The following is a 20,660-nucleotide window of genomic DNA, read 5'->3' as shown; positions in this document are numbered from 1 at the left end:
CGTCTTCCAGCGGGCGCGGGTGCCTTCCATCAGCAGGATATATAATCCAGCATTACGTTTACTCAGCGTACGGAGGGACGTGGCATAAGTGTTCGGCCTGGACAAGGCATAAGTCTAGTTATGAGTTCTGACGCTTGGTCGCATTGTATATCTGCAAACAGCGTATATGCTGGGCATGGCTGGAAATGCTGTGGAGGAGGGGGAGCCGGATCCCCGGGACCTGAAAAACCAGAGATTTGGGGGGTCCAGGGGTCCAGGAGTTCTTTGAGATGGTCCTATTTGGCTCACACAGCTCGAAGAAAATGGGGGAACTGGATGAGCAACACTCGAAAAGTTTCCTAGGTGAGAAAAATGTCTAGATATACGACAGCAACAAATGTTCCCTTCCGATGTTCATTAGACCCAATGTGGCGATTTCGGGCCCATATGGACATTCAGTGGACTCTTTCTGACCACCAGGGCATGTTATATAGCCATTTCTGGCACACTACCTTAGTAGCCACTTTGGGTCATTTGGCCTTTTGAAGTCCATATTCAGTTCCACCACTAGGTTTCAGCACCAGTTGGCGGTGTTGTGAAAGTTAATCCTTTCTGGTCCTCAAACGGAAGAACGCAACGTGAAATAAACGCCCAGTCTAAGCGTTCTAATTGATGCCCTGAAACGTTTAAAGACACCTGTTTCAAATACGCCTCCGATTTTGTCCACCCGCTGACCATCAACTAGTGTTAGCTGCAAGGTGGCGCCGCGCAGCCTACGGAGACTGCAACGCCGAGCGGCGGGTTTGTTGCTCCTAAGACTTGCGAGCGGGTATGTTCATAACTAACATATTTAGCCTTTTCATTACTCAATTCTGAACACAGGATGGGCATCTCCAAAGGAACATGAGTTGACCATGGTGACACATAATTTTTACCGCATTTCATTCTATGAAGTGCGTTCGCAGGGTCCTCAATATCTATGTATAGAACCCAGCAGAAATTCCGTCCAAGGCCCTGATGGCCCTTCGGAACCCTTCCCTTCAGCTGGCACCATCATAGCAAAAGTTTCACTGAGTCATTGTAAAATGAGTAGTGCTAGTGCTTTATTCCATGTAGCCATTTGCCGCCTGGTCATTGACTCCAAAATAAAGAAGGGAAATGACATCTTCCAGTGACTTCTGGCTTGGGTTTGTGTTAAAAAAGTGAAAGGAATAGTGACGCAAAGAAAATCGTGTCCCTCGAATTCAAGTGGGTCATATCCGGAGATTTTTGAGGGAGGGGATTTTCCCATCAGAGTGCCATATGTCAACCCTGTGCATCCTCTTAGAAAAACTTTGGCTGCACCCCAAGGGACCTTTGTGTACTCAAGGTCGCTAATGCGCTGTTTCAGGTGCTCGGGCCTCTTCTGCCCACAAAGGGCCCTCCTGGCCAGTGAGGAGTTCCCGGCCTGCGGCGTTTCCAGTGCCTGCTCAGGGGCTTTACTGAACGCTTTTACTGACGGGCTTCGCTGGTCATCGATGGGCACCCCTAATCGCTCAGCGGCCCTCCTGGCTGCTGAAGGGCTCATCCAGCTACTCAGGGCCCACCGGCCCGTCCAGCGGCCTGTTTGGCACCAGAAGCATTAAACTGTGCACTTGCGACTCTCCGGACACTCGGAATCTTGAAATTTGTTCACGGCACCTCGGGCCGCTCCTACCGCCCAAGAGCCCCTCAGGCTCCTCGTGTGGCCTTCTGGTCGCTCGTGAGCCGCTTGGACCGCTAGGCCCTTTGGACGCTCAGTAGTCGAAGTGAACGTCCAAATTTCAGCGCTCCTCTGATCGCTCAGATGTCTGGCTAGCCAGTGATGGTCCTTCTGTCCACCAAGTAGGCCTTCGGCAGCTGATACACCTCTCTGGCTGTTTAGGGGCCCACTTGGATGCTCAGAACATGACTGGAGATCCTGCAGGTGTTTCCGGGATCCCCAGACCCCGGAAAACCTCATGGGCGTTAGCTTTGAACCTGGGGTGTAGAGGTTTCTAAAGCGATGTCCGCAGGAGTTCTAAAGCGGGTGTCCGGTGCCCTTGGCTGCTCATAAGCGGGATCTTTTCGGAACGCGTAGCGCGAAGAAAAATGAACGAATTCAATTAGAAAGTAAAAACAAGGTATTTTGTCCAACTGTAGCTTAAAGCAGTACCACAGATTCGTTCTGCTGAAATGGATGGCTACAACAAGCTCGGAGCCCTGGATCGACCACGAGAATCTGGGTACCCATCACACAAAGCTCTGACACGCCACGAGCCACTTTGAAAATTGTAATGATACCCGTAAACCATTCAATGCTGGTCTGAGCACTTTGGACGGAATTTTACTTTTCGAAACGGTGCTACCACCAGCCTCGCAGACGCAGGAACAAAGGGTTCCGCGGTTGTCACGACACTCCCACTTGCTTAAAATACTGGACATTAACTTCGTGACGGCGCAAAGAAAGACCCTGCAGCCTTGTAGCCCTCTGCCTCTAGTAGCCTTGGAAAGATCCTTCAAACTCGGTATTTCCACCCCAACTTTGTGGGACACTCCTGCGTTTACGCAAACCCTTCAGCCTCGCAGAGGCCTGTAAAAAAAATTGTCGGGAAGCGGACAGAATACTTTGATGTACTGGAATTTTTGTCACGGAAAACAACATTTTTTTACGCCGCAAACACGATAGAATATGAAGAATTATGTATAAACACGATGAAGTATGAAGAATAGTGCACACGTCACCGCTGCGAGTACAGCGTATTTAGAAATGAGGCTACCCGAAGCAGGGCTGAACTTCCAAATGCGCGTCAGCATAATTCTGCACGCATTTTCAACCGTTGCTTTGTTACGCACGTGCGAAAAAGGCATGTGCGCCGCTCCTGCCCGTCTCACATGTTCTGTAACGCCACATTCTGGACATGTTGGGCTAGGCGCACGGTCTCCGCTCTACTGCAAGCCCTGCGGAAGGCCGCTGCTGGTCGATTCTGTTGCTAGGCAACCAACGCTTTCAGGTAAACAAACGCGGCTGGCGCGCGTCGGCGGGGAGCGTTCTGTGGAGCGTGGGAGAGCGTTGTGGAGTGTTGATTTTTGTGCAAGTGTGTTACATTTACCAGTGCTCTACCAGCTGGACAGGTTTATACAAGGGCGGTAATTTTTGGCCTTCCGGCCGTGGTCTCGGTGAACACTGACGTGATATGTCGATTCTTAGCAAACACCTTGGATACAAGCATCTGGAATAGAGATGTGCGAAGCATGTAGTGGACTGTGATACGCGGCGTATGAAATGTTGCCGTCGGCATGCATGTTATAGATATGTACCTTTATGATCCGACAATCGTGTCCCACCTGATGAATGGATTGTTTGAGTGTTTGTTTGCGAGCAGCGGCCTGTGTTTGTGACGCTCCGCTTGAAGTGGTGTGTGTGCCTGATACCTCCAAGAGTCTGGACGAGGCTAACCATCGCCCAGATCATGGCTGCTAGTGGTGACAAGCAGCCATTGACAGTATCGGATAGGAATGATGGGGCGCGAACTGGCATCATAAGCCGAACAAAACGTAGACTGTCAGCGGTGCTTCGCGAAAAACCGCAAATCCTGTCGAATAAGAGCGTAAAGGAGGACAACAGTCTACGTGGATGGCGAAATCCGTCATATGAAATGACTGAATCCAAGGAATCAGGGAAAGTTGTCGGCACGACAGAAAAAAACAGCCCCCGAAAAGGAGACGTAGGTAGGGAGGGCATAGCAATTCACACCAATGCCCGCAAGAGAGAACGGCCAGACGCGGAGACGAAATCTGTCCAAGAAGAGCATGAGATGCAAGAAATAGATGCGAACAGGGCAGAAGCCAACGTGAATATGATGGAGGAAACAGGCGCAGGCCGGGACGATGGTACACCGCAGACAGAACATCGATCGAGCGGAGGACAGAAATCGACGCGACGCGACCGGAAAAAGCCGGGTGGCGCGAGCCGGAAGCAAATGGGCACTAACCCGTCCCCGGCCGACCGGGAAGCGGCGGGTTCCTCCGCTTCTGCCGCGTCAGACCAGGTGATGGGAGTCATCGTGCATCAGTGTGACCGGCTGGATGGCCGCCGCTGGCAGCTCAGTCGCCCCATGGTGCGCGTGCACCTCATAGACACGAGCAGCGGCGAGCCCGTGCACAAACACGACCCGCAGCGGCGCGTCACGTACTTCTACGAGCCGGACGGCGTGGACACGATCCTGCCGGCGATGACTCAGCCGAGCGCACCGGGCGGCGCCGGCGCCCTGCTGTGGGACGAGCTGCTGCTCTTCAACGAGCCCTTCCAACACCTGACGGCCAGCGAGCCGCGCGTCTGTGTCATGTTCGAGCTGGTCAGCACGCAGCCGGAGCTGTTGACGGCGGCGTGGGCCTTCCTGCGGCTGTGCGGCGCCGGCGGACGGCTGAACACCGAGCAGCGGCTGCGGCTGCAGCTGTTCCGGCCGCCAGCTGACCGCGCCCTGCGCCTCAAGCCCATCTACAGCTGGTGGCGCTCCGGTGGCCGGCACAAGCTGCCCGGCACGCTGCACGTAACGGTGAAGGCGGTGACGCCGCCGGCGCTAGAGCCGGCCCCGCGTTCCTTCTTCCCCACGCAGCCGGAGCGGTCGGGCGGCACTGCGGGCAGCCCCGAGGGCAACGGCCGCCGTGCCAGTGCCGAGCCGCCGCCGCTGCCCACCTGGTCCCGCCTCAGCGGCCAGCAGTGCCGACTGCCCAACACCAGCCACCTCAGGCTGGCCGACGACGCCGAGGCGTGTCAAGCGCTGCGCTTCGACGGCGCCGGCAACCGCCTGGCGTGCGGCGTGCAGCGAGGCGCCCAGTTTCCTGTGCTCGTGTACGCAGTGGAGTCGGGCGCGCGCACGCACGTCCTGCTCGGCCACGGCGGCCTGGTGTACGAGCTGCGCTGGGCCGACGACCGCCTTCTCACGGCCTCAGCCGACTGGACGGCGCGCCTCTGGCGCCTCGACGACGACGGTGGCCACCAGGCGCTCGTGCTGCCACACCCCGGCTACGTGTACGCTGCCCTGTTTCACCTGAGCACGCCGCGCTTCGTCGTCACCGCCTGCTTCGACGGTGTGGTTCGCGTTTGGAAGTGCAGCACCCGCGACGCTGCCGCCGAGCCGCGGCTCTCGGAGGAATTGGCGACCAGCGCCGCGCCCGTGAACAGCCTCTGCTGCGCGCCGGACGGCACGCGGCTCTATGCAGGCGATGCGAGCGGACAGCTGACCGTGTGGGCGTGGCGGGCGAGCAAGGGGCGGCCCGAGGTCACGCTGGAGCGGCGCATCAGCCCGGCGGAGCTGGCCGGCGCGCCCATCAACCAGCTGGAGCTGCACCCGGCCGGGCGGCGCCTGTTCGTGCAGGCCCGTCACGGCGTCATCCTGGCCCTGGACACGGTGCACCTGGTGCTGCTGCAGACACTGACCGGCCACCTGAACAGCCGGGCGCTGCTGCGCGGCTGCCTCTCGCCGTGCGGCACGTATTACATCTCCGGCTCGGAGGACGGCTGCCTGCACGCGTGGAGCACAGACACGGGCGAGCGGTGCGCCGCCTACACGGCGCTGGGCAGCACACGGCCCGTCGTCAGCGTGCACTTCCACCCCTGGGAGCACATGCTGGCGGCGGCGACGCACCGCGACCCGTGCCTCACCGTTCTTCTGCTGAAGCACGAGCGCGAGGCGAGCGGCGCGGCGCTCGGGCTGACACTGCTGCCGCGGGCCATCCAGCCGGCGCCGGCGGCTGCCGACGGCATCACAGTCTTGCTGCCGCCGCCAACCGAGCCGCAGCCGACGCTGCAGCCGATGCCGCAGTCGCTGCCGCAGCCGACCGACCGGGAAGCCGAGGAAGAGGACCGACGCTTCCAGGCGATGATAGACCGGCTCGACTCTGTGATCGCGGTGGCGCGAAACAGTCACGACATGTCGCACCTGTCGGTGGCCAGCGCCCCTGGCGGCGTTGGCCAGCAGCCGGACGAGGAGGCGCCGGGCCGAGACGGGTCCCCCGTCGTCCGCGGCCAGGTGCACTCGCGCCGCAGACAGCAGCGGCGCGAGCAGAAGCGGAGGGAGGCGATGAGTCGGACGGACCCGGGCATCTGAAGGTCCTGGCTGCACGGCCGCTGGTGTCGAGCAGCACTCGCTGAGTGGGGCCGGACCGTGGCTGTCGCAGTCTCGTGCTGACCCAGCCCTCCAGGAGGCGGTGTTGGTGAATTACTTCACCTGGCGACCACCGACATATACGCTGCTCGTCGGAAAGATTTGAAATGTGTAGCGGACATAAAACGTCTCAGCCGATAGCTAAGCGCACGCCATGATTTCAGGACGTTTAATATAAAATATGTCGCTGACACCTTTCTGTTTATTTTGATGTGGAATTTCTTACGTGTTCCATTCGCCAAAGCTGAACTTCAACAACTTCCTCTAGAACTTTAGCTAGAGCGCAATGATGTTGGCAATTTTTCCGTCAGGCTGACATCCACTGATGATTAATATTCGGGAAAAGCGCCGCCCAATGTTTAGAAGAGGTATGTACCCGTCCCAGAGAGTGCGGTTGAGAGCGTCGACCATCATCGCTAATCTGGTAAACATATCTGGCTAATCATGCTAAGTTTCAGGGATGTAGCCCTTGAGAAGACCCATTTAAAAAGCTCTAGCTTGGAGAAGAAAGTGGGCGAAGTCCGGGGAGAAGCCCGTTGTTCTGGGGGAAGGTTGAGCCATGTTTCACTTTCACTTCCCCGAACTTATTTTTCGAAGCCGCGCCCCTGAATGAACGTCAACTACCGCCTATGTATCGGACATCACCGTCCTGCCGCGGTAAAGCTGGGCTTCCGCTTCCGGGTCCAAGGCCGGTGTACTTCTTAGAATGCCTGCTGACTGGTCAGTGTAAAAAATGGTTGAGACCTGTTTAGCATTTTTGCTCCGTTGCAGATGCTAAAGTTCAGAGAGCTTGTTGCAGTATGGGACAATGGATTACTAGTAACACAACATTCAAAAGTTGAGAAGAAAGTTTAAGGAAGCTAATCTTTTTCGTCACTTGGGAGTCTTACCTTCGATGAGTTATGCCCTTCACTGTTGGAAAACATCTCGCTCATTCGATGAGCCTGAATTCATGCATTTTATGTCCGTGGCATTCATTTTGTCACCGACGCATATGTTGCCACGTTCAGCTTCCAACAAGAGCCTTTCCAATCTGATGCATGTCTCGGACTGTGGTAACATGTGTCCAATGGTTCTGATCTCCAGCATCTGCTTGCATTCCTTATCCGATTAAAACGCAGGCTGTTTGACTGGATCACACGGAAGCAGCCCTGCTGCGGCTGGCCTGGGATGCTCGCGAACTTCCACAGTGCTACACACCGTGTGACGTTTATCGATTCCTGGGCAGGTGCTGATTATGTGATTCAGATGCAGCGCGATCCGGATTTGATTTTTGACGAGATTTGTAATTACTGTCTCTCGCCACAATTCTAACGTTCCTGTCGCTTTTTGATATTTTCAGTTAATCGCTCGGTACGCGTTCGCAGAAATTCCTCACTCTTGAGCCGGGCAGTGAGGGCAGTCTCAGCTGTAGACTGACAAACGTAGGATCGAAATCTGTGGACGGTAGTCTGTCAGTTGAGACCGGACAGGAGTCAGCGAGTGGCTGAACCTCGTATGCAAAGGCGTAGGAGCGGTAGGTTTGTGGATGTCATGTCCTCCTCCCTCCCGCCCTCCCCCCCCCCCCCCCGCCACCCGCTCCCGCACTTCCCCTACATTCCGAGGATGCTAGGCATCAGCACCGGTGGCGACGCCTAGAAGGGATCAGTTTCCAAAAGTGTTTCTGAGACCTCAGTTTCTAAAGAATCCTGCATCTGCGCTCACGGGGTACGATTCCCCGCGGTGGCCGCCGTTCCTGGCAGGGTGAGAGGGTGAGAGACAAGCGACGTTATATAGCCTTACGATGTCACTGCAGCAAATATCGTGAAAAAATTTCGACGACCACCGGGCTTAAGAATTGCCTGAACAGAACTTCAAGATGAAACAGTGTAAACGCAAACGCTCACCTTTTAGATGGTATGGCTCCCCATCGACTGATCGTTCCACACGCCTCCGGCACTTCGTGAGTGCTACCATGGGAGGTAACGCGATCGCAGTATGTGATGCCGGTCATATATGACCTCCACAATGTGCTCATGGGCAATGCGTTAGATCTCGCCAATGCAGCATTACCGACTGTTCGCAGGTGCCGCAGCCTGGAACGATTTCAGAACACATTTTCCCAGGCCTCGTGTTACATGGAGACGCAATGAAGGCCCCAGCCATGGCTGGAAGCTCAGTGCGTGCCGCCCGTTATCATGCATGGAGCACTTACCGTGTCTAGATCAATCATAACTGGTGCTGAAAGGAGCGGCCTGAGGCCCGATCTGAGCTACCGCCAGCTGTTGTGTTCTGATTGGTGGCTGGTTGGTCAATGAATCGCGAATTTGAAAGGCTGAAAGCCGCATCTCCGGCGCATCAGGAGTTAGTTCACCCATAACTTACGAAGAGATCTGATTAGTTAATAGATCGCGAATTTGGAAGGCTGAGAACCGCGTGGCCGGCGTATCAGGAGTTAATTCACCCATAACTTACGAAGAGATCTGATTGGTTGATAAATCGCGAATTTGAAAGGCTGAGAACCGCGTGGCTGGCGCGTCAGGAGTTAATTCACTCATGACTTACGAAGAGAATGCATAATGGACAGCATTAATCGTCCAGTTGAACGTCAGGTGCACAACGGCCGTGCAGAACATGATATGCCCTCTTTACTGATGCTGTGTGCAAACCCCTTATGATGTGGCGTTTGGCGAACTGCCAAAAACGGTATATATCCGTCAGATAAGTGTGTGAAAATGGCAATCGCAGAAAATACCAGCAATACCGCGGGCTATTCTAAAAACAGCTCAAATGTTCCGCCAGATGATATGAAAGCGTTGAAGTTACACCAGCTTTACAACAAGCACAGTCATTACATGAAACTCTTTTTTCTGAGAAGTTGGATTACGTTAAACGCCTAGGGTAAGCGCATATCTATCAAAGTATGTGTGAGCTTGATTTTCCGCCTCTGTGAGGAGCTTCACCTGGCGTAATCCGAGTGCAGCCCAGCCCCGCCACCACGTGGGGGACGTTTGCCAAGATGGCCCGGCGCCAAAGAGCACTGTGAGCGTGGGGAGTGTGGCTGCACGTGCTGCTTGGCCTGAATCTCCTTGGTCGGCTCGCCGAAAACCTGTTAAGTGCGTGCAATACCGAATCAGCGAGCATGGCCGGAGAGCCCCATGTTAGAACAGCAATTGTAAGGAGACACAGGGCGCGTGCGCCTGAGGGAATTGCTATTCCAAACCATCTGGGATATTTATCCGTGCTGGTAGTGCCGAGCGCCGTTCCAGAAAGTTTTCCAACATTCCGGATAATTTTCCGAGGTTATCTGCTGGTCGAGCGCGCCCATGGTCTGGAGCAGAGCAGACGCGAAAACAAAACAGAAATTCCCTGTAAGTTGTCTGGAAACTAGCATTCGGAATCATGGGAACTTTTTGAGAATTAGCAATGGAACATCACAGAATGGTTAATGGTGCAAACCTATGTTCTACTTAATAAATTAGTCACTGGGCATAAAAATGGCATAATTTTCTTAACAAGTGCGCCTAGTTGTTATTGACAGCGCTCTTCATCTAAACCCACAGGGGCACCCATTTGCTTTAGTCAGTCCTGTTCAAGATTACAGGTTCGACGCAAGAAAGTGCTCTCATTTTCCCTCGCAAGATCTCGCGATGTCACATGGGAGCCACTTTCATAGAACGGTGTCTCGTCACGCAGCTTTGCTGCATCAGCATCGTTGGGTGACAAGCAAACCTGTTTTAGATCAGGGGTGTGTTCATTGATGACTAGTGTGCACTGTCTACCCTGATATTTAGCACCCAATGCCGTTTTTTTACTCGCGGTTACGCAGGGACCCTGTCCCTGTCACCGTGTCTCCTCGCTGTGCCCCCCCCCCCCCCCTGCCCCTGCCTCCCTTTCATATGCCGTTTTGATGCGGGTTTAAGAGCTTGCGATTCAGCAGACTAGTTGCGTTTTTCGGTTGCATGTTGACTTAAACGTCAACTACCTGTTTCACTCTAAAAAAAGAGATCCAGGAGTTGGGGAAATTTGTGAAAGCAGGCACACACTACACCACAGAATGACGTAACCTCCGGGATGACGAGAAGGCGGCAGCCGGCTGCGTCACGCTCTCGGGGCGGGTGTAAGCCGATAACCATCCGGGTCTGGTCAGGCCATACCCCGTGCCATTACCGCGGTAATGTACGGTGTTGACGGCCGCGCGGCCCGTAATTACGCCCAGCTGGGACGGACGCGCCGGGACCCGTTGCAGCGCGCCGCCGCACCGCGGCGCCACCGTCTGCGGCGCCGCCGCGTGGGTGCCGGCGGGTGGACCCGCAGTCGTGTTCGTCACAGCTCGCCGGGAGGTTCACGGACGGTGAGAGCAGCTGTTGACGCGCGGTGACAGAGAGCATGGCCTGCCCAATCGGAAATGGAGCTTGCCCAGCCGGCGGTCAGAGGTGAGCCATTGTGTGGTCTTGGCCGTGTCGACCAGAGTTTGGAAGGGTCGCGCTGAAGGGCGCAGATCCGGTGTGCAAGTGCGAGGAGGCGGCACATCCGGCTCGCATTGCGTGTGGTTGCAGGAACTGCTAAACCAGCATAAGTACCCCGTGTTCGTATTCGATTCCTGATCGGCGTTATGGGTATGCGCGTTAAGATCCCGGACTCTCAGGTAAGTGGCTCGCGTTCCCAGCTAGTGCCAACCGGGAATGCAGGATGTTCGGTTCACGGTGTATTATAGCCTCTGGCTTCCAGTATGGCCTTAATCGCTAATGGTCCACGTAACGGTGCACGGTTCCGCTAACCGCTTTTTGTTTTGTTCAGTTTAAACGAGTAAATCATGTGGCAGACTCCCACTTCGGAGTCTGGGTTCGACTCCCGCGTGACGCTATAGACCTCCGCGCGTTAATGTGACCGCCACAATCGCCCATGGTTCATCAAAGTGCGTGCAACGACGTGTGCTGCATCAGCCCCTACGTGGAGAAAAGATAAGATAGTTTTGCGGAGTGTGAATTCGGCCCGTACGAACTACCATGGGCGTACCAGTGTCTCCGCTACAAACGGCGTGTAATATGGGCGTTATTCCGAGTGATATCAGGTGAGGACATCATGAAATAATCAGAACACTATTATTTAAGGTGTTTGGCGTACCAAAAATCCTGTCCTCTGGTTGAGAGATCGGGCGTACCATCAATCGCTCCAGAATTAAATCAGTAAAGGTGGCAGACAATTTTCGGAATTGTTTGGTTCTTTTTCTCCCAGAAATTTGCTTTTTGTGCGCTAATAATCCTGCAATGTTGCGGTGTTCACATAGATTGTCGTGAGGTCAGTTCTCTGTTGTACTATGTTCATTTGAATCCCCGTGTTAGTCCGTAACGTTTTGGCTGGGGTTAAGGCACCATACCAGCGATATTTGAGATGTTCCTGAGCTTCCAAGAGCTGAGAACTATGTGGTCTTCAAAAAGAATGTCTTCTTTTTGCAAAACAAATAAAACTGGAATGCATGTCTAGATATGCATACTCCATTAAAAAAACAAAAGACGCAGCATCTCCTGATTTAGTCAAGCTTTTTCGTCCTTTTTGTTAGGTTTTCACTGCTGACTCTGGCATTATGTGAAAAATGTTACTGTGTCCTGGGCACTTCGGAAGACGAGGGAACTACATAATGACTCCATCATGGCAATAGGGACATACTTCAAGACAAGGCGTTGCGGCGCTGTTAGCCAAAACAAGCGTGGAAATGACAAGATGTCCATGTTCAGACTTGCTTGGTGCTGGACATGGCTAGAGAGCTTTGATGGGCCTGTCTTCCTAAATCGTATTAGCCTTTAAGGTTGCATGCATCCAGAATTCAGGAGCTATGCTCATCGGAGCCATGTCTGGATTGAATGCGTCGAAAGTTGCAGCATAATCTGTTAGTCATATGGCATCTGTCTGTCTATGAATCACCCTTCACTGTGTACTGGGGTTTCAAGCTGCTGCCTTCCTTATGGACCCTGTGTGAAGGAAGCGACATTCCCGAATATGGCAGCACCCATACTGCTGGTCCAAACATCCGGTGTTTCATCCCATCACGCCGCGGGTGGTCAGCTTAGCAAAGCGTTGTAAAAGCGCAGCAGTTGCGTCGTTCAGAATCCATCATAGCTGAAAAGATGCGTTCAGTTTTCAAGCGTTCACCTCGTTTTAGAAGCAAACATTGAAGACTTCATGGTGGACCGAAATGGACCAGAAACGACAAGCTCTTGGCGGTTTATTTCATATATCAATGGCAAGAGCTACCCAGGTGGCGCATTCGTGAGGAACTGGCCACCATGACACGGTATGGGAATGTCATACGCTTGACAGAAAGTGACGCCGTTGTGGATGAGGTGAAACATAGTGTCATGGTCAACTCACTAAAATTTCACACTCCGTGCTTTTGTCATCATTCAATTAGGGCAGCATATGTAATTTTGTTACATGTCCGCATCTTAAGTACTCTGTAACTTAAAGCACACTTATTGTACGCCAAAAGAAGCCTTTCAGCGAGTAAGTCTGTTATTCTTCAGTCCCGTCAGTCATCTCCATTGGAATCTGCTAAAGGCTGGTGACCATTCTTCAGGTTGTCATTCTTCAGTCTCGTCAGACATCTCCATCGGAATCTGCTATAGGCTGGTGACTGGCCCTATCACGTTGTTATTCTTCAGTCTCGTCAGTCATCTCCATCGGAATCTGCTATAGGCTGGCGACCGGCCCTATCACGTCATTCTTCAGTCTCGTCAGACATCTCCATCGGAATCTGCTATAGGCTGGTGACCGGCCCTATCACGTTGTTATTCTTCAGTCTCGTCAGTCATCTCCATCGGAAACTGCTATAGGCTGGCGACCGGCCCTATCACGTCATTATTCAGTCTCGTCGGTCATCTCCATCGGAATCTGCTATAGGCTGGTGACCGGCCCTATCACGTTGTTATTCTTCAGCCTCGTCAGTCATCTCCATCGGAATCTGCTAAAAGCTGGTGACCGGCCCTATCACGTTAGTAGTTCCTTCAGTGACAACGCGGTTATTTAAACTGGTCTACTTGTTCGCCGGAAGATCACGCCCAGGGTTTAGTACGTGTTTTACCTCACCGGTCCATTTTAGCGGATATTCTCATTGTTAGAACAGCCTCCTCCACTTCATCTCTGTCGCCAGGAGGTAAAACGTCCATAGCTATAGGTGCTGAGGCAGCTAATTATGACAAAGCCATAATCTGTCCCGGAAAAATCATGCCAAGTGTTCGGCTACAGTCCATTTTTTACAGCTGTTAGGCGATTTTTGCAAAATTTTCACCGGTACAAGAAATTCCACAGTGCAATTTGTTGCATGATTGCCATCACACCTGATAGTGAATCCCTGTTGCTTCTGCTACTCTGAAGTCGCAGCACGGCGCGTCCGATCCTTGCAGTGCACGTATTGTGGTTGACACAGCAGCCTTGATCCGGGTGGCTGTCCCAGAGTTCGCGGTCGCCCTTCATTGCGGCCCCCTTACGTCATCGAGACAGCTGACGCGCCCGCTGTCGGCTGACGAAGCGGCGGCGACAGGCAGCGTCACATTAGCCGCCGTACACCGGCGCTGGTATCGATCTCGGATCACGACAGCTGCGTTGGGGCTTTGGTCTGCACCCGCCACTTGCGGTTTGCAGAAAAAAAAAACAGTGCAAAGCAGACGGAGATGAAACTGCGTGTGATGCATACATGCATGCAGTAGCGTCGAAGAGGGCACCGAGCCATTAAGAGTTCTGTGCCGATGCCGTCTCGGGTTGAAAGGCCATGCAATAAAACGACACTCAAATCTGAATTCAAGCTCGACCAGTCGTCCCGCTTACAAAAAGGCAATTCACCCGCGCATAAAACACTGGCTTGGAGTCGACAACGTCGCGCGGCCGCCCGCTGGACAGCGCTACGACCTCTTAAAGGTCCCTATGACCGCTAGCCTCAGCCATCAACCGCGGGAGCGCCGCAGCTCCGCAACAGCTTCCCGGCGGGTGGGTGGTCGTCGATGGCCCTCAGGAGAAACTTCGAACTGGCAGGTGAGGGCCTTGAGCCCGTTGGTGCAGCGGCTCCAGACGACGGTTTCATGTCGTGCAGCCTGGGGTGGTCGGCGGCGCGAGCCAGACCAAACAGGCTCGCGCGTTTGAGGCGCACCGCGTGGCCCAGCTGCTGCAGCTGGGTCACATAAAACACGTGCAGACGCATCAAGTAGGGCGTTTGGAGCGGGTCGGCGAGTTGAGACGGGTATACGACCAAAGCAGCCAGCCGCCCCGCAAGCAGAAATATTGGGGCGTTTTCCGCAATTGTTTTTGTTTTTCTAGTTGCGACATAGGCACATGTAGCCCATAGCAGTGAATGAAGTCAAATGCCCAATGATGTGTGCTTAACTGAAAGATAGGATTGTGGTTTCGTTTAAAAGGACACGTCGACGTCTGTGCTGTGGCGCGTTTGTCAGGTCCCGAGATACACTGGACCATGTATTGTATCTACGTGCACCTGCACTTCTGTTTACAAGACCATCGTTTTGCACGGGAGACTACAGAAGACGCCACGTCCAAAAAGTGTGGCTGCTTTTCTGATGTGTTAAACACAGACGCAGGACCTATCGTGTTATGGGGTCTTTGTGGAGCTCCAACCCCTAAAAAATTTGGGGAAATTTAGCACTTGGCCCACGGTGGCATACGGAAAGAAATAATCCCAACTACCTTTGAGCTCCCCACTCCCAATCCTGGAAAACCTTCTGCACGGATGGTTCCAGGCGATGTAAGGATTGTCATGTATAATGTGATGCCCAGGTCAAGTGAATCGAAGTGCATGAATGCAGGCGCATGCGCGCAACCCGATATTCCTATGGTAGAAGCGCCGCGTGCCGGTTGCGTGTTTGTTTGGCTCGCGTGTAAGGGATAGTTCAATTGCCCTTTAATTCGGACCTAAATTACCCTGTGGGTCGATTTCGTGCGCTGATTCAGATTCACAATACCGTGTTCGGGCTACGAAAAGTGGGTCCGGGCATTATTCATTCGAAAAACAGACATAATTTTGTTTTGTTGTGCGATGTTTTGGAGCTAGCCAATCAGGAATTCGTACTTGAGCAGCGTGGCTTTTTCAGAAAATGTTTTACAAAAAGCACATACGGTGCTGAACAAAAAAGTAACAGAACTCGATCCCGATATCAAAGTTGATATTTCGTCTATAATCTGCCCCACATTTGGTGTGCCGTTGTGAAAACTAAAAAATTTGAAATGACCGCTCCGCTCCTTGGGAAGGTGTTTGGGCTGCAGAACATTTTTGGTTCCTATGGTGTTTGACCTGTGATGCATTTGACAATCACCAGCCTTGTTGCGACGCAGCTTCTCGCATCAAATATGGTGAGGTGACCGGAACGTAGCTGATTTGGTGCCCGCGTAACAATGCCGGATACACAAAGTGTTTGCATGTTTATATTTACTACAAGTGGCTCAAATTAAGTAAGTCAACACCTTAGCGTCAGTCACTGGACAGTATTTTTATTTGCATGAATACATTTACTTTTATTCGATATTATTTAAATATGATATTTTACTGCGTGGAACGACCCAGTGACGCAATGAATGCTACCGTCACGTGGATGGAACCAACACTTACGCGAATGAATCTGGTCGCCCTTGTGAGACACGCAAGAAGATATTATGACTGCAATGGACTATTTCTCCTATGCGAGCATGGCAGGCAGATGTGCTGATGCCTAGCATTCGGGCATAGGTTGATAGATAACGGGGCGTGAGAATCGGTTTGTCAGTGCTTGGCAAGGCCCAGCAATTTGTATCTGGAATTACTTGCGTGTGGTCACCTTGATCAAAAGATCATCAGATGTGCAAATGTGTGTACTAGGCATCAAAGTGGCCCTTGCTTCATATCTGTACGGTTTCAATGAAGCAATCTGTCACGGTTTAGGCCACAGCGTGGTTTAGTAAAATTGGCCTAGGGAAAGGATGACAATGGCCGAATTTTTGCCCGATTCATCCAAAACGGGTGAATGAACGGTTCGCACATGATAGCGTGTGCCTGTCTACCAACACTAATCCACACTTTTGCTAGCAAGGTTGTCCTTTTTCTCTCCCGTTAGAATAATAAGTTATGTGTCGCTGCAACACCGGGTCGTTGAGGTCTGGAACGGTCCTTGCTATTCAAACCGCCGTGAACTGTCAACCAGTGGCGGCAAAAAACTCCCTTTCAGAAAGCTTGACGGCCGACCAAGCGGGCCGGGCCGGCCGGGGCACTCGTGAAAGTGTTGCCTTATCGCCCATGACGTTCGCTTTGTATGCGGCCTCACTTAAAAGTATGTCATTTGTTTAACAAATATCCACGTAAAAGTCGGCGCTTTTATGTCCACTATTTCCCGATATTTTTTCATATGACGTCGCCCTTATGTGTCTGAGTATAGCATGTCATATTTCCTGTAAAATGCTCGCAATTATGAACGTCTTCTAAGGTTGGCAGATGACTAGTGATAAGCTTATTGCTACGGACGGAAAAAAACATACACTTCGACCACAGCAAGGAATGCGTGCGAGTGCAAAGCAATCATAACTTGGCAAGAACTGACCTCCAAACCGGTTGTTGGTGTCAGACAGACAGATGGATACCTGTACTACGTAATAAGCGACAAATGCTTCGCCCGTCGCCCGCCACCCACCACCCACCGAAATTTCAGCAAATCGATTCCGATTTATTTCAGTGCGCATATGAATTCGGTCAGTTACCGACTGTGTGTTTTATGCGTGCCCTTGCGTTCGCTTTTTCGTTGACATATTTTTTGGTGGATAGCGAAAAGAAGGATTGTGGTAAATGGCTGCTCACAAGCGGTGGTTATTCATGTCGCGGGTGATGCGCTGGGAAGACACCAGGCCAAATGTTCATTTGTGAGAGGTCCAGAGAGAAAAGCCCATCAGTTCGGCTGCCACGAAAATGCTCCCCCTGAGTAAACCTCAGTCACAATTCTAAACGGCATGAATGCGTCAACTTTTTTGCACGACAAGACGCCGATAGCGCACTAGGAAGAGGAAAAGTGGGATAAAACACCTTTTATAATGTCGTCAGTCCTGGGTGTCACCCTGCGTCCCATACTGTTTGACTGCGCTTCCTAAAGATGGGACTTCAGTCAGAGAAATTTAAGCATACTGAACACAACAGAAATGTTATTTGGGGAGGAAATCTGCTTTTGGTGCACCCGCATCCCATCCCAACGCTTTCGATAGAGGCTCGTCTTTAGTCTAGATGACATGTCATATACAAAAATTGTGTATTACAGAGTGGAAGCAATTAGTATTATTAGGCCAACGTATATTGGTGACGAATGCGGGAATATCCAGTCCTGGGTGGCCGATTTGGCCTCGGTAGGAATGAGGCCCTCAGTTTAACTCTAGGAATGCGACAAGTGGATTGCTCAAAATCCTTTCCTCAGAATCCTCAACGCCCTCAAAATTCAAAAGCAAGTTCGTTCAAAAATGTATTTTCAATAAATAGACAACTTCCTTGGGTCAAAATGCCCCGAGTTCACGATACGGTTTCGTAGCGTTTGCCAACGTTCCCTACCCCCACTCCTACGCCCGCCACCCGCCGCCAGCCCGCCGAAGCCCGCCCGCCGTTCGGTCACCCTGTCCCGCCCAGCGCCCGATCCTCGCTCCACACCTCGACAGCTCAGGCGCACGCGCGGCCCGTCTGGCCGCCGGCGGAGCGCGCGGTCCGTCCGGCCGGCCGCGGCCGGGCCAGGAGCGGCGCGGCGCGGCGGCCGGCGGCGGCCGGGGAGCGCCAGCGGCGCGGCGGGCCTCCTGCGGCCACCAAACCGGCCGGGCCGGGCCGCATGTCTGCCAGTGATCGGCCGGCGTCTCTGCGGAGCCCGGCTCGGTCCAGCGCCCGGCGGCTGACCGCTACAGCGGCCGGTAGCGGCCGTAGCAACGTGCAGCTGCAGCACCGGGACACGCCCCCGCGGCGCGCCCGCGTGGCACGCTCGTGCAAACGCATGCGTGGCGGAACGAGCCGGCGGGACCCTCTGAATCGCGAGGCGATTCAGGCGCGCGGGGCGTCCTCATGCGCGTGTACCGCCATGTTCCGGATGTGTTTTGAAGTCTTGCGCTCATTCAGGGGAGATTAGATCTTGACCATTAGCCGGCGACCATCTATCAACGTGCCTGTTGTGAGCGGTAGGTATGTAGCACGGTGCCGCCCGAGCTCAGCGGCGCAGTCGGCCACCGACCGGACTTACATCGAAAAAACGGGTTCGAATCCTGATTACCGGAGAATCTTTTCATCGGCCAGATTAATACGACCGCCGAAAGCTCGCGCCGTTAATGAATATTCCACGTGCTGGGTTATTTAACGGTAGTCACGCCTTCTGAATTGTTGCACACCCTGCTTGGATGCGTTTTGGCGACTGTTTGTTCGTTTGTTTCGTCATCGCTGGTTTCGCGGCTCAATTTTTTGACTGGTAGACTAACCATCGAATGTTGTCGCTGCCCACAAAGCCTGTGAGTGAGGTGAACCCGAGAGTCTTGCCTGTTCGCTTTAAACATACGCTGACGCGCGGACCAGTCACCGAACTACTCGCATGGACCATAACCTGCGCCCCAGCGGTGCGCACGGCGGCAGGACTGCGGTCCCTTGCAAACCGAGCGGCGTCTCTCATCAATGAGTTGCCCGTGGTTGTTCGGCGACTGAATTCAGCAAGTTCTATGCCCGCTGTCAGGTCATTTTTTGCGTGATAGGGTAGCCTCATTCTGCTTATGCGTGCACGGTTTTATGAGTTCTTATCCCTTATCACTTTCTGTTGTTTTTTAAATACTTTTGGTGGATATCTCTCAGGCTAATGACACATAATAGTCACATATGTATGTGGAGGGTCAGCTGATGTCAAATACAAACCAGGCTACCATACTGATGTCCTTGTCAGTGGGACCAAGTCGACCCTCCCCAACTGCTCTCAGTGTGCTCACCCGCGATCGTCAGCCGCTGGAGCTGTACAGACATCGCCAGTGCTCGACACAATTATTCGCCAGCTACCACGTCAGCCGCAGCACCTCGGCAAACGCCACTGCAAATCGGGAGTCTTGGCCCGATGTTTTGCCGCCCAGCCTTACCCCCCTCCCCCCTCTCCTGAACGGTGCTAAGGCGTCACGTCAGATCCAGCGAGTTCCCGAGCTTAGCAGCAGCGGCGAACGCCGACTCATCAGGCTGGGCCAATCACGCCTCAGCACCGGCAAATGTCGACCCACGACTCCCCTGCTGGTCGCCCGACCCACGACTCCCCTGTCGATCGCCCGACCCATGACTCCCTTGCTGATCGCTCAACTCATGACTCCCCTGCTGATCGCTCGACTCATGACTCCCCTGCTGATCGCCCGACTCATGACTCCCTTGCTGATCGCCCGACCCACAACTCCCCTGCTGATCGCCCGACCCACGACTCCCCTGCTGATCGCCGAACCCATGACTCCCCTGCTGATCGCCCGACCCACGACTCCTCCGATAATCGCCTGACCCACGACTCCTGCTGATCGCCCGTCCCATGAATCCCCTGCTGATCGCCCGACTCATGACTCCCCTGCTGGTCGCCCGACCCACAACTCCCCTGCTGATTGCCCGACCCACGACTCCTGCCGATCGCCCGACCCATGACTCCCCTACTGATCGCCCAACTCATGGCCCCTCTACTGATCGCCTCAAAGTCAGAGATTATCGCATCTCGCTCGGCAGCCGTGATCGGAGCCGGCATACCAAGCAGCCGCGAGGCATTCCGGTCGCCAGCAGTTGACCCGAAACGGCGAGATCGGCTAGCGTTTGCAGGATTCCTGAGTTGTGCAGCGTCGCAGCCCAGTTCACATAACAGAGGCACATTGAATCTGAAGCCTGGCTCAGCTGCTGACGCTCGCGGTTCGTAATGATCCGAACATCCGGTCGGTGACCTCTCTTCGGCCGCTGCAGGCTCTATGGAGATTCGCGGTAAATATACAGATGTAAGTTTGCAGACATCAGTAAGGATAAAGGAAACGTGAAGCAGCCGCCAAGCGCGTCGAATAGCATCTTTGGTATTCGAATGGTGCTTAATTTGATGTTTTAACACCGTTATATGTTTCAGTTCTGACAGTAATTCGCCCCTCCCCCCCCCCCCCATTGCCCAGACGCTGAACCGGATAGTGATGCAGGATCTTAGACCTGCCGACAGCCTACGGTGCGGAGCCCAATGGGGCACCAGTCGCACCATATCTTCGGTGCTAGAAATACTGATGACCTGCCATGAATAGCTGTCATGAACCAGTCGCGTTCACGTTCAGATGCGACGGGGGGCGGCCGTCTCCGACACACAGCTTCTCACACAGCTACAGTACCGCTACACAGCTATCCGGCTGGAGTTCCGGTCCGGCGCTATTACAGCCAGTCGTTGGCCTGTTGACAGGCGGGCGGCGCGATGTGGCGGTCGGCCGCTGTGTGGGGCGCACCCTCGCAGCTGCACCTCACCGTGTCTCTGGCTGGGCCGGAGGCCGGTGTCTGGAACCCGTCAGTTGGGCCCA

At 53.7% G+C, this 20,660-nt stretch overlaps 2 protein-coding genes across 3 annotated transcripts in view; both read left to right on the top strand.

Moving 5' to 3' along the window:
* The first annotated feature begins 3,046 nt into the window (after window positions 1–3,046).
* LOC119108014 (jouberin) lies at window positions 3,047–6,089 on the top strand. The gene is made up of 4 exons (XM_037231598.1): window positions 3,047–4,650; window positions 4,726–5,750; window positions 5,805–5,927; window positions 6,012–6,089. Exons 1-4 carry the CDS (start codon window positions 3,450–3,452, stop codon window positions 6,087–6,089), a joined length of 2,427 nt encoding a protein of 808 aa, XP_037087493.1. The 5' UTR covers window positions 3,047–3,449.
* A 4,357-nt stretch (window positions 6,090–10,446) lies between these two features.
* v (Tryptophan 2,3-dioxygenase vermilion) overlaps window positions 10,447–20,660 on the top strand; it is a 51,545-nt gene continuing 41,331 nt past the window's right edge. For both annotated transcript variants that reach the window (XM_037230468.1, XM_037230465.1), the window contains exon 1: window positions 10,447–10,561. In XM_037230468.1, coding sequence (XP_037086363.1) covers window positions 10,515–10,561 — 47 coding nt within the window. In that variant the 5' untranslated portion in view covers window positions 10,447–10,514. The remainder of the gene's footprint in view (window positions 10,562–20,660) is intronic.

Source organism: Pollicipes pollicipes, unplaced genomic scaffold (genome assembly GCF_011947565.3).
Source record: "Pollicipes pollicipes isolate AB1234 unplaced genomic scaffold, Ppol_2.1 Scaffold_6686;HRSCAF=7923_pilon_pilon_pilon, whole genome shotgun sequence".
Taxonomy (NCBI): domain Eukaryota; kingdom Metazoa; phylum Arthropoda; class Thecostraca; order Pollicipedomorpha; family Pollicipedidae; genus Pollicipes; species Pollicipes pollicipes.
This window is presented reverse-complemented; position numbering and strand designations above follow the sequence as displayed.

What these genes read in the sequence shown, in the direction of transcription:
- LOC119108014 (XM_037231598.1), top strand. Translation starts at nt 3,450, where the DNA reads ATGGCTGCTAGTGGTGACAAGCAGCCATTGACAGTATCGGATAGGAAT. An exon ending in GGGCAACGGCCGCCGTGCCA is followed by an intron (nt 4,651 to 4,725) that starts GTGCCGAGCCGC and finishes ACACCAGCCACC; the next exon opens with TCAGGCTGGCCGACGACGCC. An exon ending in CGGCTGCCGACGGCATCACA is followed by an intron (nt 5,751 to 5,804) that starts GTCTTGCTGCCG and finishes CCGATGCCGCAG; the next exon opens with TCGCTGCCGCAGCCGACCGA.